The 16,114-nt window shown below is 32.7% G+C and overlaps 3 protein-coding genes across 4 annotated transcripts in view; all 3 read right to left on the bottom strand.

Annotated features, from left to right (window-relative positions):
- LOC140979388 (uncharacterized) overlaps positions 1-16,114 on the bottom strand; it is a 48,765-nt gene that overhangs the window by 3,654 nt on the left and 28,997 nt on the right. The window lies entirely within an intron of this gene.
- Positions 2,844-5,206, bottom strand: LOC140978180 (large ribosomal subunit protein uL1z). Of its 2 annotated transcripts, none has more exons than XM_073443027.1 (6): positions 5,123-5,206; positions 4,947-4,984; positions 4,054-4,273; positions 3,796-3,961; positions 3,415-3,620; positions 2,844-3,193 (listed from the first exon to the last, which is right to left on the bottom strand). In XM_073443027.1, exons 2-6 carry the CDS (start codon positions 4,949-4,951, stop codon positions 3,140-3,142), a joined length of 651 nt encoding a protein of 216 aa, XP_073299128.1. In that variant the 5' UTR covers positions 4,952-4,984; positions 5,123-5,206; the 3' UTR covers positions 2,844-3,139. The 2 variants fall into 2 exon arrangements, with proteins under 2 accessions (XP_073299128.1, XP_073299127.1); XM_073443026.1 differs by having other exon boundaries at positions 4,947-4,987; positions 5,123-5,179.
- Positions 8,354-12,224, bottom strand: LOC140978768 (cytochrome b-c1 complex subunit 9-like). The gene is made up of 3 exons (XM_073443992.1): positions 12,005-12,224; positions 11,706-11,753; positions 8,354-8,669 (listed from the first exon to the last, which is right to left on the bottom strand). The coding sequence occupies exons 1-3, from the start codon at positions 12,122-12,124 to the stop codon at positions 8,622-8,624; spliced, it is 216 nt and encodes a 71-aa protein (XP_073300093.1). The 5' UTR covers positions 12,125-12,224; the 3' UTR covers positions 8,354-8,621.

The following is a 16,114-nucleotide window of genomic DNA, read 5'->3' as shown; positions in this document are numbered from 1 at the left end:
CAAGAATATTTTTTTGATTAGGACGGTAGCTCTGAAAAGACAAATTGCCTATCTTTTCTTTTATCTTGGGAGAAATACGATCGGAAGGAGCTAATTCAAACCCCTCCGGTAAAATAAGAACAACCCCTACATTCAAACCCCCCCTTTCTTACCATTAGCAAGAACTCGTTTCACTTGCTTATCATAAGGAATTCGAACAACTGCTTCAAATACAGTATCAAGAAGTACCGCTTGTGGATCCTCAATATCCACCAGCTTATTAGCTAAATGGCAATTTTTATATTGTTAAGTGTCGAAAATCTGTATCAAAACCTACTGTAACTCATGGTTTTTGTTGTGGTCAGTATTGGCCTAACTAAATGATTGAATCTCATTTCGATGTCTTCAGATAAAATGTGGAAAATCGAGTTAGAAATTCATTCATTTATGATATGTAGATTTTGCATAAGTATGAGATGAGTTATAACTTTAAAATCGAGTCTAGGTACAAGGTGAAAAATGGTAAACTTGTTAATGAATAAGAGTCGAGTTAAATGTTGAGCTAAATAATCCAACTTTGAATATTTGGAAACTTTGATGAATGATTTGAGTTGTTATTGACGATTTATGAATTTAATCAGCTTTATGGTTATTCAAATGGATTAGGCCGAAATCTTAGAAGTTCAAGTTGATCATTGGACAGTTGACTTGGTGTGTGTATGTTACAATTCGGTATATGACATTTAGGTTAGGGCATGATATTATGACATATATTTGAGTTTAATCGTTCTTGTTAATCATTATAGTTGTTCACGGCACTTGTTTTATATCTCGGGATCATGATGTGACTGATAGACCTAACACCAGAGACTGTAGATTCGATTGAGTAATCCCGCCTATTAGTGCAGCCATTCGGAGTGAGCGCTATAATTCAGCCATCTAGTTCTATTATGTTGTGTCATCATGTTATACCGTGAAAGATGTGTGAAAACTGAGTCGTGGGTGTTTGTATTATCATCACAACGTGTGGTATATTATCGTTGGTGTTAGTATTAGCATCACGGCATACATGACAGAGCAGTTTAGTTGCATGTAGATGTATCTCCCATGTACGTTTTTGCTCAAGTAGTACTCATGTTGTTATCGTATCGTTTATTAGCTCCTGCTACCCGTCATTATTGAGCTCAATTTCACGCATTGCATAATTTATTTTATATATGTTTATGTATAATTTATGTTTATTCTTGTTGTTTTTTAATTGTTTCATTACTATAATTCTAACATTAGTTGTTTATTGGGGGCTACTATGTCTGTTTTTGGGCATCATAGCAGGTCACCCGAGTAGTTTTGTAGCACAAGGAGAGGGTCTACTAGTGGAACTCGTGATTGAGGTTGGGTTGCATTGGTTACGTCGGTTTGGAATCTCCCAGTTAGTATATATATTTTGAGTTTGTTTTAAGTTTATATAAGATTTTATTTCCTAAGGATATCTGATTATTATTTCTTGTTTGGAGTTAGTTCATGTTGATTTTGACTTTTGTCGGCTTATTTGAACTACTATTTATGGATTGTTGGATTCTGTCTAGCCGATACTTGCATGTGATTGTTTATGAATTTAGAATCATCGTCCTTGAGTCATTTTTGAATTACACGTATTTTAATTTTTTATATGTCATATTTATGGACTGTCATGTAGAATTTTTTTTATTTATAGACCCTAATGTTCATTTTAAAATATTTAAAATCATTTTCAGCTAAAATTTTATTTTAATGAATATTATTTGATAATTAAATTGTAACTATAATAATTGAGCATCACATATGCCTTGTCTTCATTTATTTGATATAATTTATCTATGTTTTTGGTTAAAATATTATATAGCGTGATGTGTTACATTTGCAATATATTTTCTCATAATAAAAATTTATATCAAACAACTATGATATTTATTTTAGTCGGCCCAAGCAAAAAATCTTGGTTTTATCATTGACGACGACGCATAAAAAAACTCACTCATTCTCAATCTATAAATTTTATGATAATCATATTCTCGAATTCCAATAAATCAATATCAAATTTTGAAAAAAAAAATTGGTCATTATTTTTATTTCGATCGTCCAAAAATAATATATTTGTGTTCTTTTGATGTATATTTTTTTATTATATTTTTATAAATATGATAAAAAAATTTAGTTTTATATTTGAATTAATAATTATTTATCAAAATATAATTTTTTAAAAATTAATCAATAAAACAAGTTAAATAATCTAAAAAATAAAAATGTGTACCAATCTGAATGTATAAAAAAAAACCTAATAAACTATTTCACAAGTCAATTTTGTGATATATCTCCGACCCAATCTGATCATTAAAAAAATTATTTTTATGTCAAAAATATTATTTTCATTATATATATAAACTGTGTTGACGTGTCTCATGGATGAATATCTGTACTTGAATTTATTAACGGTAACAGGTAATGGAACTTAGAAGTAATCAAGTTAAAGGTAAAATAAATTTTTTTTAAATTTCATCATATATCAATTTATAGTTTATGTACCAAATAAGATATTTACAATAGTTCATGTATCAATTTATTAATAATTCATATACCAAAACAAATTTTATTCATAATAATTTAGATATCCAAATCAAATCAAATTATAATCTAAAGTAGAAAATAAAAATGAAAAAATCGGAGTCATGCATGTAGAACGAGTTGGTATCTCAGGTTGAACGATTCTCCATATCCCTTTCGTCCAAGAAGACAAATGGAAGCCCATGTTTAATATAGAACTCCCGAAGTGAAACATTATGTCGTTATCTTTTAGAAAAACACATTCATTCATCTAAGGGCCAAATATAAAATATAAAGTTTCCGTAAAGATTAAAAATAAGCTTTTTCATCCACTTAAAATCACCTAAATCAGGTCCCTAGTATTACTTCTCTTAACCATAAAAGAAAATGACACCTTCTTGCCCACATTTCGACCTGTCTTCTTGCCCACATCTTCATGGTAAAATACTAAATGAGTAAAGTAGAGTTTGTTGTCTCAAAACAAAACAAAACAAAACAATCTCCATAATCCATACTTCCAAATTTCAACTTGAATACAAGAAAACTCATCTGATCTTCCAAATTAAACAAGAATATCACCTCAGAATACGCGTTGTGGCTTCCCCATCGTGCTCTTCAAGTACAAGCACCTCACCTGATTGACAACAAAACGACCCTTTAGCAACCTTGGAAATTATAAGGTAAAATAACCATATATATGACACATTTAGGGTAAAATATTTTCAAGCTTCAACAATATTTTAGAGATATGGTACATCTAAAAAAATTTATTCCATCACCATCAGCAAACATTATAGCTAATGTTAAGCAAGATATATTTAGATGGCTAAAATATAATGGAAGTTTTTGACTCACATTTTGCCAGTTTTTCTTCAAAAGAGAAACTAGGAAGTTGACACTCATTTGCACATTTTGGAAAATTTGTTTCTCTTCCATGTCACAATTTCCAACAGCAACTCCCATGCAAAGCACCTTCTTCAATTGGAATTTGACGGTAGCCTTGGTCTCATTCACCTTGGATTCTAGAGATTCTTGGTGGGACACAAGGGTGGGAAACTTGCCTGCATTTTCATACAAGGCGACTTGAAATTTGACTCAATTTTATGGCAAAGGTTATCTCCATTGGTCACAAAGACGTTGACAAAATATGATAATCATCATCATCATTCAGAAGATGATTCTTACCTACTGCTACGCATAATCGAGTACAATCCCAGCAGGGTCAATTTCACTAACCTGCCTTGTTAAGACCAGGGCCCAAGAGACGGGGAATTTGCTTGATAACAGCTTCTGAGGCCAAAAAAGCATGGTACTTTTTTGCGAGCTTCTTGACCAATTTCTTGTTTTTGTTCAATTTCTTCAGAGCCTCCACATCCATTGATTCCAAACCAATTTTCTCGGCCTGCAAATAAATATGGGGTTACGTGAAATGAACAAGATTGCCATAGAGAAAACGTGAAAATTTTTACATCCTTAGCAAGTTAAATTGTATACCTCTTCCACATGCTGAGCATCTCCAAGCATACAGACTTTCATTTTGGGTCTTGGGATGTGAGGCAATTTTACAGAACCACTGAATCGCTTGTCCTTCTGAGGATCATAGTTCTTCAATCCAATCTGAAGCTCAATTGTCTCAGTAAAGTTGCGCTTTTTCTCCTTAACATCACTTGTTATCTGAGAAATGGCTTCCCTCACAGCATCACTTTGAAGTTTACTGCAAAAGCATTACAATCAAACCACATAAGCGTTCACATATAGATGTGCCAATAATCTCTGTATGAACCTTTAACACTTCATTTCAGTCTTGAAATAAAATCCCTTTTGTTTTCACAATTACAACTATAAACAAGGGCAAACCGCGAACCAAGGATTTGCCAAGGGTTAACAATAAGCAAGCATGTATACCACCCGAGTAAAAATTCAAATTCAAATCAAAAGTTTCACCCAGAGCCCAACGACCATCCCCCCAAGAAAAAGGTAGAATCTTGGCACCATAGGTAAAAAGAGCAGCATAAATTTAAACGAAACAATCAAAGAGATACAATATCTCATATCCTTCAGACCACATCCAACACCATAAATGATTTGGTCAATTCAAGAAATACATATAACCGGAGAAATTTCTCAATCAGAATGCCAAAAACTCATGGAGATGAAACATAAAACATAACAAAGGATGAAAATATTTGCCTACGAACAACATATCCAAGCATATCCTCATACATTGCATCACTTAAATCCTCTTAAAACTATTAAATGGGAAATACCAAGTATAGGAGGATTGATTAGGAATCATACTCGATGTTACATAGAAGCAAGAGGAACCGAACCCATTACACTTCGCTATCAAAATAAACGAAAACTACAGATAAAACAATTCAACAAACCTCATGATTCAAGAACTTCAACTCCTCCGAATCAAGGTCTGCTGCGTATCAGCAAACCAATTCCACAAATTAAAAAACATCAAAATCAATATCCCTTCAATGAATTAACAAACCAAGTACCTCTACAACAATATATACGCGCCTGAAGAAAGATTGTAAATGGTGGAAGGAGGTACCTGAGCAGGGAACCAAGATAGTGTGCTACAGGAAACAAAATGGAAACTGCAGAACATATAAATGTGAAGCGACAAAACCCTAGAGCATGTCAATTTGGGCCACACGATTACAGCCCATATGATTATTAAGCGGCCCACTAAATCTCGGGCTATCGAAATCAAATTTTTTGGAGCCCTTTTCAAAACAAAAAAAAAATCACGAAAGAAAGAAAGAAAATGACCAGAATTGTAATTGGAACATATTCAATATTTTTAGGTGCGGTTGGTTCGGACCATGAAATTATTGAATGATTAGTAAATAAATGATAAAAGAAACGATTGATAGGGAAATGTAAACCAAACCTTAAAGAATAGACTATTAATACCTAGGTTGTGGAAGAGTTTATTTACCTAACTTTAAGCACACACAATTACATATACGAGACATAGCGTGGTTTAGTTAAAAACAAACCAAACATGGGACAAAACCCAAAATAACTTACAATCTCACATTATTACTCAAACATAGGGATGACAATGGGACGGGGCGGGGGCGGGTTTGTCATCCCCATCCCCGTCCCCTAATTATTTCCCCGCTCCCATCCCCGCACCCATCCCCGGATCTATCTAATCGGGGAATCCCCGTCCCCGAACCCGCGGGGATAAAATCCCCGTCCCCGTCCCCGAACCCGTTTGAAATACCCGAATTTTTAAAATAATATATANAAAATTGCCATCCCTACTCAAACAAAACACAACCTTAAAAAATACTTGCACGAGTCTCATATATAGACACATACATGTATATTTTTTAAGAAGCAAAAAAATTTTTTTAGTATAACATCTATAAATTAATAATATCCGTAAAATAGCATTTTTTCTTAATCACGATTTGGTTCAAATTAATAAATTAATAATTTCGATAAATTAATAAGATAATAATTTTTCAAATGTTCCTTATATAAATTTATGATCTCGTCGATATCATAAATTAATTAATAATCAATAATTGTTTAACGTTACAAGCGTTACAAGGGCGATTTAATAAAATATGAAATAGGTTGGTGAGATTTATTTGGTTAGTCAATAAAATGAATATTATTTTGTTACTAAACATATGTCACTCTTTTACGATCCACTTAGTCAATCAGATCAAATGTCGTAACGTCAGAAATTTGACATACGAGAACTTCCTAGGAGGTCACACATCTTAGCACTACTCTCATTCATGGACGCTTAACCCAACAAAATTGAATATGATATGATGCTTGTGTCATATTGATTACAATCTATCATAATTTGGCCGACAATAGGAAAATGATAAGATTGATATCTAAAAGATACGAGGCAACACAAACATATAGACACACACTTTCCCAAACTCATTGGTCTAACAACTCGACCCATTAGTATCCAAGTATGTGTACTTTGCATTGCCACAAGTATAAAGAAATAAATTTGTACTTTGACTGATAGCTATAACTTTTATTAAAACGGTAAGCGCTCAGCCCTACAAAGTTTGAAATTTTTTTCTCATCAAATTCATCCGTCCGCCTAAACACAATTTCAAAAAAAAAAAGGTTTGAAAAATTCTCCCATAATTATAGAAAAGTCAAACACCAGTTATGGAGTTCAATACAATGTTATTATTAGGGGGTGATATATCATACCATACCGTACCGAAAATCATATATCGTATATCGTACTGAAAATTACGGTATAAGCAAATTCATACCGATATCATACCGAAAATTTCGGTATACTGATTTTCGGTATGCCGAAAATTTCGGTACATATAACTAGCATATCGATTATATCGAAATTAAACGGTATACCGAGATTTCGGTACGGTATCGATATATACCGTTTTATACCGAAAAAACCCTACATTTTAAATTTTTTATAAATTTATTGTTTTAAAATGTTATATATTTTAAAAATTTTGTATATTTTTTCGGTATTTCGGTATATACCGAAATTTTCAAATTACATACCGTTACCGTATCGAAAAATTCGGTATTGTTACCGTACCGTACCGTACCGTACCGAAATCTTCGGTATACCGAAAATTCGGTAAATTCTATATTTTTTGGTACGGTAATCTCGGTATACCTAAAATTCGGTATTTTTTCCCACCCCTTGTTATTATAATTTGACTGATGATCAAACCAGTCTATCTTAAAATAGTAGTTCAAGCGGTCAAACTGGTTTGAACATGCGGTCAGACTGGAACAATGTTATATTATATTAAATAATAGTATATTTCTAAAAATATTAAATGTGTATAGAAATAATAAAAAATATTTATTAAGGTTCAAAAAATAAAATAAACTCTAATACTGTCAAAATAATATTTTAACAAAAATCCAAATAATTATATATAAGACAAAAACATTAATTTTTAAAAAAATTATCGACCGCTGTCCAACTTCTTTTCAACCGATTCACTGGTTTTTGACCGATAAAACAATTGCTAATTTTTGGATTAGACCCGACTGTACTCGGTTGTCAGTTGAACCGGACAGTCCGATCAGATTATGAAAACACAGGTTCAATAAACATTATTGAGAAATTTTCCTATTAAGCTTTTGGAAGAAGTTTTCATGTGCGAACTTTATGTTGGAAAATTTTTTGAGTCGTCAAAATATATCAGATTCTTAAACAGGCCGCATGTTGTGCCAAGGCGGGGCAAGGCAAAATAGGCCACCAGTTTTTTAATAAATAAATTTTAATTTTTTCTTTATTTTTTTTTGAATTGTTACATAAAATGTTTATTTTTAAATTATGTTTTTTCCATAAATTTGAAACTAATATTTGATATAATTTTAATGTCTTACATTATTAATATTATCATAAATAAAATTTTCTTTACATTATTCATATTATTTTGACATGTGATTTTTTATACAAAAAATATAATTGTTGAAATCAAAATTTTACGTGACTGACTTATTGTAACATTTATTATTTGTTATTATGTAATATTGTTAATATCATTGTTTTAAATCTCACTTAACAGTGTTATTTCCGTATTTTTGTTAAAAAATTTGGCGGGTTAACCCACCTAGCCTACAACCCGCGGTAGGACGGGTGGAAAATTTTCCAACCCACCAGATTGGCGGACCATGGCGGGACGAGGTAGTACGTCAGTCCGTTTAACAGTTTCATGCACACACACACACACACACACACATATATATATATATAGTTTCAAACACAGCAAGGACAAGAGTTATAGACCCATTCAACCAAGACCAGAAAGGGCTAGGATTATGACTTATAATCTGATGATCGGGTAGACTGAGATCAAATTTAAGACTTCTACAATGACGCCAATGCCTTTGCAGCACTATGGTTGTACAGATTTCCCTCTCAATCTCATTTATTCACCCGTATCAAAATATCAGATGATCAAGCAAAAAACTACAAACCACAACACAATTATAGTAAAAGGTTTCGAATAAATAAGGTAACAATTATTGAACATCCCAGATTCAATTAAGCCAGAATGCATGCTACTTCATTCTGATGGCCTTTGTCCCAAGACTGGAATATCCTCGTACCGTTTCTGCAACAGAGAAGTGCAAAAAGTTGAGATGAGCAGATTGTGGAATTTTAAAGGGAAAATTAACAGTTTATTGGTAAACAAACAATAACATGGAGAGACAAAACAATACAATGGAGAGAAGGAACAAGGTAGAATGTGATGACTTTTTTTCTCCGCTTTCTGTACAGATGATACTGAAAATAGTGTCGATCAAGAATGCCCATCAACTTCATAAAAATGCCACGATCCACGAGTATTACTTTGGCCAGTGATGAGGAATGATGGAAACATGGTTATTTAACTTTTTAATAACCTGTTTGGGAGTCTCGTTTCTTTGTTTTACAAAAAAACATACAGGTAGTTAAATTTGCAAGCACCTGTTTATGGGGAAACAATTAGCAGAAACAGTCCACCAACAGAAAACAAGGTCCTCCCTGTTTCTATTTTTTAGCCTATTTCTATTTATTGTTTCTCCAAAAAAATACCATTTCTACCCTTCACATTTCATCAAATTTTACCCTTTTTTTTTATCAATTTTATTTATTTTACATCTGTTTTTTTACTTTTAATATTATATGTTTAGTTATTTTAATAATTTTTACAACAAAACTACTAATGTTTAAATGCATTATTACTTATTTTTATTTAATCTAAAAAGTAGCAAAAATAAAAAACAAAGTATTATTTAATTATATCATCTTCAGGCATTTCATGAATCAAAAACTGATTTTGATTGTCATCCCAACCAGACCAGTCATTCTATTTATAGTGAAAAAATTTTGGACTCCCCAACAGACACTTGTTTACTTGTATATCGAAAACTAAAAATCATTTCTTCAATAAGCAGAAACATGAAACACAGCAAAAGGCAAAAACAGGCCCCCAAACGTGCCCAATATTGATTAAAAATGAATCCAAAAATTTAAGGTAGTCATTGGTTAATTGGTTTATATAAATCCTTGACGGATGAAACCAAAACTGCTCTGACACCTAACATAGGGTATGCAAGGTTCCTTAACCAACCATAGATTCGTTTGATAATACTTAGCCTTAAAAAAAAAGTTCACAAGATGTTCTATTTTTCCACAGTCTATCGGGTTTGAGAAGAACTTTCACAATAGATAGAAGATTGTTTGCATAGAAAGACATAAATGGATTCATATAATACCTGCTTTGTTAAATGATGAACTTTATCCATCAATTCTACTTGGGAGTTTGGTACATGATGGGATTCTATATTTTTTAATCATAGTCGTTATAAGTGAGCGGCTGGCTGCGCCTGTCGAATTTTAATGAAGAATCTACTCCATTAGATAAGCTCTTAAGGCACATTAATCTAAAACCTAAAAAATATTTGCCAACAGTTGGTACACAAGTGGTGTTGGCCCTGACTTGGAAGGTGCTTGCTAATCTCTTGTTCCATGGTATAAAATGTTTATGTATGTGTATATATATTTAAGTGTGCACTTGTACGCATATATATATGTCAGGAATATCTTATAATTAGTTTACTAGTTCACTAATTTGGAAGTAATTGGGTATTTTCCCACAAATTTAATGTAATGTACGTACTATGATTTAATATGTATCTAGTTTGTTATCAACTTCTTTATTATCTACCTTGTTTCTCTTGAGTTTCTTAGTACGATAGACAAAATTTCCAGCTATATACATATGTATATACCGGATAATTATTGCAAAATGACTTATTCTTATACATATGATAATTTTAGACATTTAAGTATGAAAATCATTTAGGTATTGTTTTCATTGTTTGAATATTAGTCAGTATATTTTATGTTATTTTGGGTGATAAATTTATTTTAGAACGTATTAATAAATTTCTGTGTTCACAATGTATTACATAAATGTTAGAAAATTACTAAAATAAATATTGGGAAATGATAATGAATATTTGTGGTATCTTTTATTAACTCTTACGTAGTTATAATAAAAACTAAATGATATTCACATAGCATTTTAATATAAAATATATTATTTGATTATTCATTTATCTATTCAATTAGGTATCCAAGAATATGTACGGATACATATAGACAACAATAACATTTATCCATTCATTAGGAAAAAAAATTATACAGTTATTTATTTATTTATTTTTAACTATGGATATTTATGTACTGTACATATATTCAGAAAATAATACCGATAACATCTATATGCAGAAGTTTAAATCTTAATTATTAATATATTTTCAACTTATTCTTCTAATTAGGTACTTGAGATTTTAGGGATGTTACATGTAGCCACAGCCATTCAACTGACAGAGTAACAGACCAGAAGGTAAGGCAAGACGGAGTCATTTAACAACTAATCCTGGCATTCTCTAAAATCTATCAGAAGACTTCACAAATGCAACCACTTATAGCCAGAATTATATTTCCTCAATACGCCCTCATCCAGTGTTTTTGGGGATAGTATTGTTCATCCTAACTTCTAATTACTATATCAACCCAACTACTAATCACATTCCAGGAAACAACCTCATTTCCTCCATGTAACTCTCACATAGTCCCTTCTGAAACTTCTCAACTAAAGCCCAATTGTTAGATAACCACAGAACAATCTAAGTCACAGAACAAATGACATAGCAAGTACAAGCACCTACAAAAAACAAACAATTCATAACCAGAGTAAAAAAAATGGAATTTTCTATTGACAATTAATAGAAGATGACTTGAAATGGATTACTTCAACAAGAGCAGGCATATCAGAAATAAGAAAAAATTAGCATCTCATGGTTCTTTATCATTTCCTCGTCGATGCTTTTAAGATCTTTTACTGGAGGGAAAAGTGTGATAAATTTGGTGATATGCTTCAGGCAACACCAAAATGATTGACACCATTTCAATGCATTGATGCTTGTTCGCCATTTTGGCGCTCAACTATATATTTACCAACAAAAAATATCACAAATACCAAATGTTGCGAACAAAGAAGCACCAAAAATGTGATTTTGATGTTCTCAGACGCAGGATAGCAATTTAAATAAGCTAAAAATGCCTTAATCATAAGAAACGATAATTAATTACATACCCCGACATTGTTATGCTCCCAGAGTCTACGAATGCCATAGTCAACAGCCTGCAAATTTCCAAATAGAAAAACATATCAAACATAGAAGTAAATACAACCTAATCCGAAAATTAAACCAAATACCAAACAATCCAAAGCATAGTTTAACATCAACACGGATCCAGAATTTTAAATCGACAAAATAATCGATTAAATCCATTCAAAAGTATTCAGATCCAAACTTAATCAAGTCATTTCAACCATGTTTACAGAAAAATGCACAAATGTACACTCAAAATTAGACGAATAAAGATACGGACTCGTTCACCGAGAAAAGCGCCGGCGACGACGAAGGTCACGTAGATAGGAGTACGCCGCATAACCATCCTGTAGAGTCCTTCCCACATGCCGCCGCCGCTACGTCTAGCCGCCGATTCCATTTCCTCCCAGTTTTCAAAGAAAAAAACTAAAAAAATAATTCTTCTGGTATTTTGCTCAGAAATTAGAGAAATGGGTAAATATCAGTCGATCCGGTATATGTAGCTCTGCTTCATGTTTCATTGCATTGGACTTTACCCAATTTATTGGGCCTAAAGATTGAGCTGGTCCACCAACTATATTGGGCCTAACTATTCAATTCCTAATGAGATGTTAATTTTAGAGGGCTCAAATCAGTTACCATGAAAATTACGTTTTTTGTTCCACCACACTTGTTGGATTATATATATATATGTGTGTGTGTGTTATCCTTTATAGAAGAGTAAGAATAATTGGTTAAAAGGTTATCTCTCGCACGTCGGCACAGGGGTGCAAATCATGTGCCTGATTTGAACTGGAAAAAGCTTGACTTGTGTCGAGTCGTGTGAACACGACTTATGTGCGTTGAATGTCGGACCGATCAAGGCAAAAATCTTCTAGCTAGTCTATGCCACTTTTTACAATTTTTTTCACAGAAGAGACCTTTCACTTGGCTTGAATGTTGGTGCTCCATCGGCCTGTTGGTGCTTCAGCTGCCCTATTGATGGCCTTTCGTATGGCTGTTTAGGTATTCTTTTGTTCGCTAGTGTGGTGATTTGTGCAACATTACTGCGGGTCTGCACGTTGTATAATGAGAAACAGATGTCCGGTTAAATCATCGAAGCATATATCGGAGGAGAAAAACATGTTTTAAGAAAACTGTACTTGCTACAGCCCTATGTTTGATTTTTTTTTACATATACGATACTCATATTGTACAGCTTTGCCTTTACGAACTTGCTTCAATCATTCTGTTAGTTGTATATTTCGCTTACAGTTGTAATGTTATACTTTGATATGTTTCTATGATGCAAATAAGTCAAATCTATTATAGTATTGGTTTATATTCTTTGTACCAACTATAACTTGCTAAGTGATTATGGTTAATTCACCTTTTTATAATCCTTCAAGATGAGAACGAGATCAACAAAAGGGAGCATATATCATTATTTCACCTTTTATCACCTCTCTCTAAGCCACATGAAATAAAACTAGTACATAAATCTTAAATCATGTAGCTTAATCCAAAAGAAAGTCTTGTTTAGATGAGTATCAATATCCTCGAAAATCTTAGTGTTCATGGATGTACACATAAACTAGACACGCCAAAGATCTAACCTTTGTGATATGAGAAATGCTTTCTTGAACCACTTGAGAGTGCTTCAGTCATAGCAAACCTCATGTGAAGTATGCTCTACTGAACTCTGAGTCAAAAAGTAAATGATCCAAATTATCCAAACATGTCTGATAGAGCCTATGTAGCGAGTCTATCACTAAAGAATGAAAAGTATGCTTCAGGCAATAAATAGGGTCTCCAGACAACCGATGCCTCCTCAAGAATGAAGATTTAGAGAAGAGAAGAACAAGGGTTTCAAATAGGTCATTTAATGAATAGCCATACAAGTCTTTTTCATCTTTTATATCAACGGGTAGTTATATTGACCACTATAACCACTATCCTAACTAACTATTATAACAATCTTGTAATCTTTGCATCATTACCCACCCCGTCAGGACAATGTGAATTAATGTTGTAACATCCAAAGCCACAAGTCTTCCTCAAAGAAAATAAGACCACTAGAGAAAACCCATAACTCCTTCCCCATACAGAATATAAAGGCAAACTCGAGGGCTGATGAGATTTGTCACATACACCAAGTATAGCACTAGATTTAGAAACTGGCATTCCCGAACCACTTATCTTTTAGCCATCGACGCATCCTCTTTCTGATTTTTTTCAGCGTTCTTTTCCACCCTTTGGACCTTAATTGCTGCCCTAAACCTATAAGACTGGGCACCATTGGAACCTCCCCTCTTTGCTCTGCATTTAAGGAATTCTTGGTGCATATAAGTTCGACATCCCCAGTTTTCCTGCTCCATAAGCCACCAATTCCCATAGTGATCAACCAGAAATGAGTAAATGAATTTGTTCTGAGTTGACCCATGGGAAATTTGTGGAAAATCAACTGTCATTCATGACTCCCAAAAGTGTGCAGATAAGGCAGTCCAATTCCACTTTCCCGCCAATGTATTTTGTTGATAGTGTTCTTCCAATGGCAACCCGTTCCACTGAACCGATATTTGATCGATCCCAACTGTCGCTACTGTTTATGTTTCGGCAGTTAATAATGGCTAGAAGTGTAAGCAACTATTGATTTGAAGTTGAAGCCTCAAGCAACGACGATATTGGAAAATGCTCTAAACTGTCAAATCACCAGCAATAGCTGAAACAAGAAAGACAACCCTCTCCATGTCTATCGTTTTCTCGTACTCAAGACACAACGAAAGTTTAATTTTTTTTAATAATAATTTGACAATCAAATCATTCTCGGGTGTTTTATGATTTTAAATTCATCCATATGATGTTTATTGAAAGTTTGTCTTTAGTGCTTAACGCAGGTGTCCAACTATTCCAGATTTTAATTCCAGATTTTAAGTGAATATAGCTTTTCTTGTATCTCCCTACGAACAATCAACTAGAAGTTGCCTTTCTTCAATCTCTAACAATTGGGTTCATGACTGAAAGCTTTGCTCATTGTCTAGATTGCACTAGAAATCTAAACAAAATTTGCATTAAAAATAAATCACCGGAAGCGGTAAGATTATGATGACGACACGACGGCGGGACAACGACGGTGGATTGGAGGTCACAGCCGAGGGACATTCTTCAAAAAGTGGTGGCCGATTTTATTTGTTGTGAGGAGAGAGAGGGAGACTCTAGATTTTTGTAATATATTGATCTTGAAGTATTGTATGTAATCAACTTTTGATTATATATATATTTAATATCTTTCCGTGTACATGGATCCTTCTAGAAGTATGAATTTTCTTGTCAAATCTCTCGTGTTTATCTTATCAATTTTTGAATAAAGTCTGATAAGATATGATAAATCATTATCCATCCACTCGATTGTAGAACCTTCTAGCATTCTCTTTCAGCGATTTGACTAATTAAAAATCTATTATTCATTGTTTGATCAGGAAACTCCAAGTTTATTAATCAAACAATCTATTATTATGGTTTCATCATAATCTCGATCGATTATCAGACATCATCGGTGTGACTAAGGTACAAAACTCGTTGTTATGATGTAAAATCAAAAATTTGAAAATTAACTTTTTCACTGATTCATTTTCGGCAACTATCTATTTTGGAACTTGTTCCTAAATTTTAAGCAGTTGCATTCTCTTCACAAATTTAGCAGTCATGCTAACTCTCACAACTTCTAAATATATAATCTACTTATATACATCTTTATAAGCCACATGTTTTATCACTCTTAGTTATCAAATTAAACTCTTTAAATTTGACGATAAATAATTGTATATATAGTTAAAAAACTAATAATGTATATTGATGTAATTTATATAGTATTACATAGAATTTTAACATACTACAAATTTTTTTGCAATAACGCTCAACATCAGAGATACTCAAATCTATATTTTTTGCATGCATAGTATTCTCTTATATACTGTAATAAAATAAAGTGACAAAAATATATATAAATGTTGGCTCGTGCAATCACAAACTAAGAAAATTAAATCCATATGACAAAAAAGTATTGCAAGCATTGAATAAATTGAATATTTGTACATGAAAAAGGGCTTTATTTCAGCACAATAAAGTAAACACATAAGTAGCAATAACATGAAATTCCTCATTCGTAAGCCATCTAGATCTTGCAGTGCCAACCAGTCGACCACGAACTCTGATTATGATAATTGTATCTGAACAGTCCTCGTTAATGTTATGATCTTGTACTTCCATAGTTTTTCGTTCCCTCACCGTTATTGAATCACTGAAGTAATGCTAACAAAAGATTTATGTCTCGCTAACCAAGTAAGTATTGCATATGGGTCCCTCGACTCATGCCTTATTAAGCACTGTTTTCTTCAAATTACATAGAATT

Source organism: Primulina huaijiensis, chromosome 6, assembly GCF_012295235.1.
Source record: "Primulina huaijiensis isolate GDHJ02 chromosome 6, ASM1229523v2, whole genome shotgun sequence".
In the NCBI taxonomy this organism is placed as follows: Eukaryota; Viridiplantae; Streptophyta; class Magnoliopsida; order Lamiales; family Gesneriaceae; genus Primulina; species Primulina huaijiensis.
Note: the sequence above shows the minus strand (reverse complement) of the source record. Positions and strands in the feature narration are given on the sequence as shown.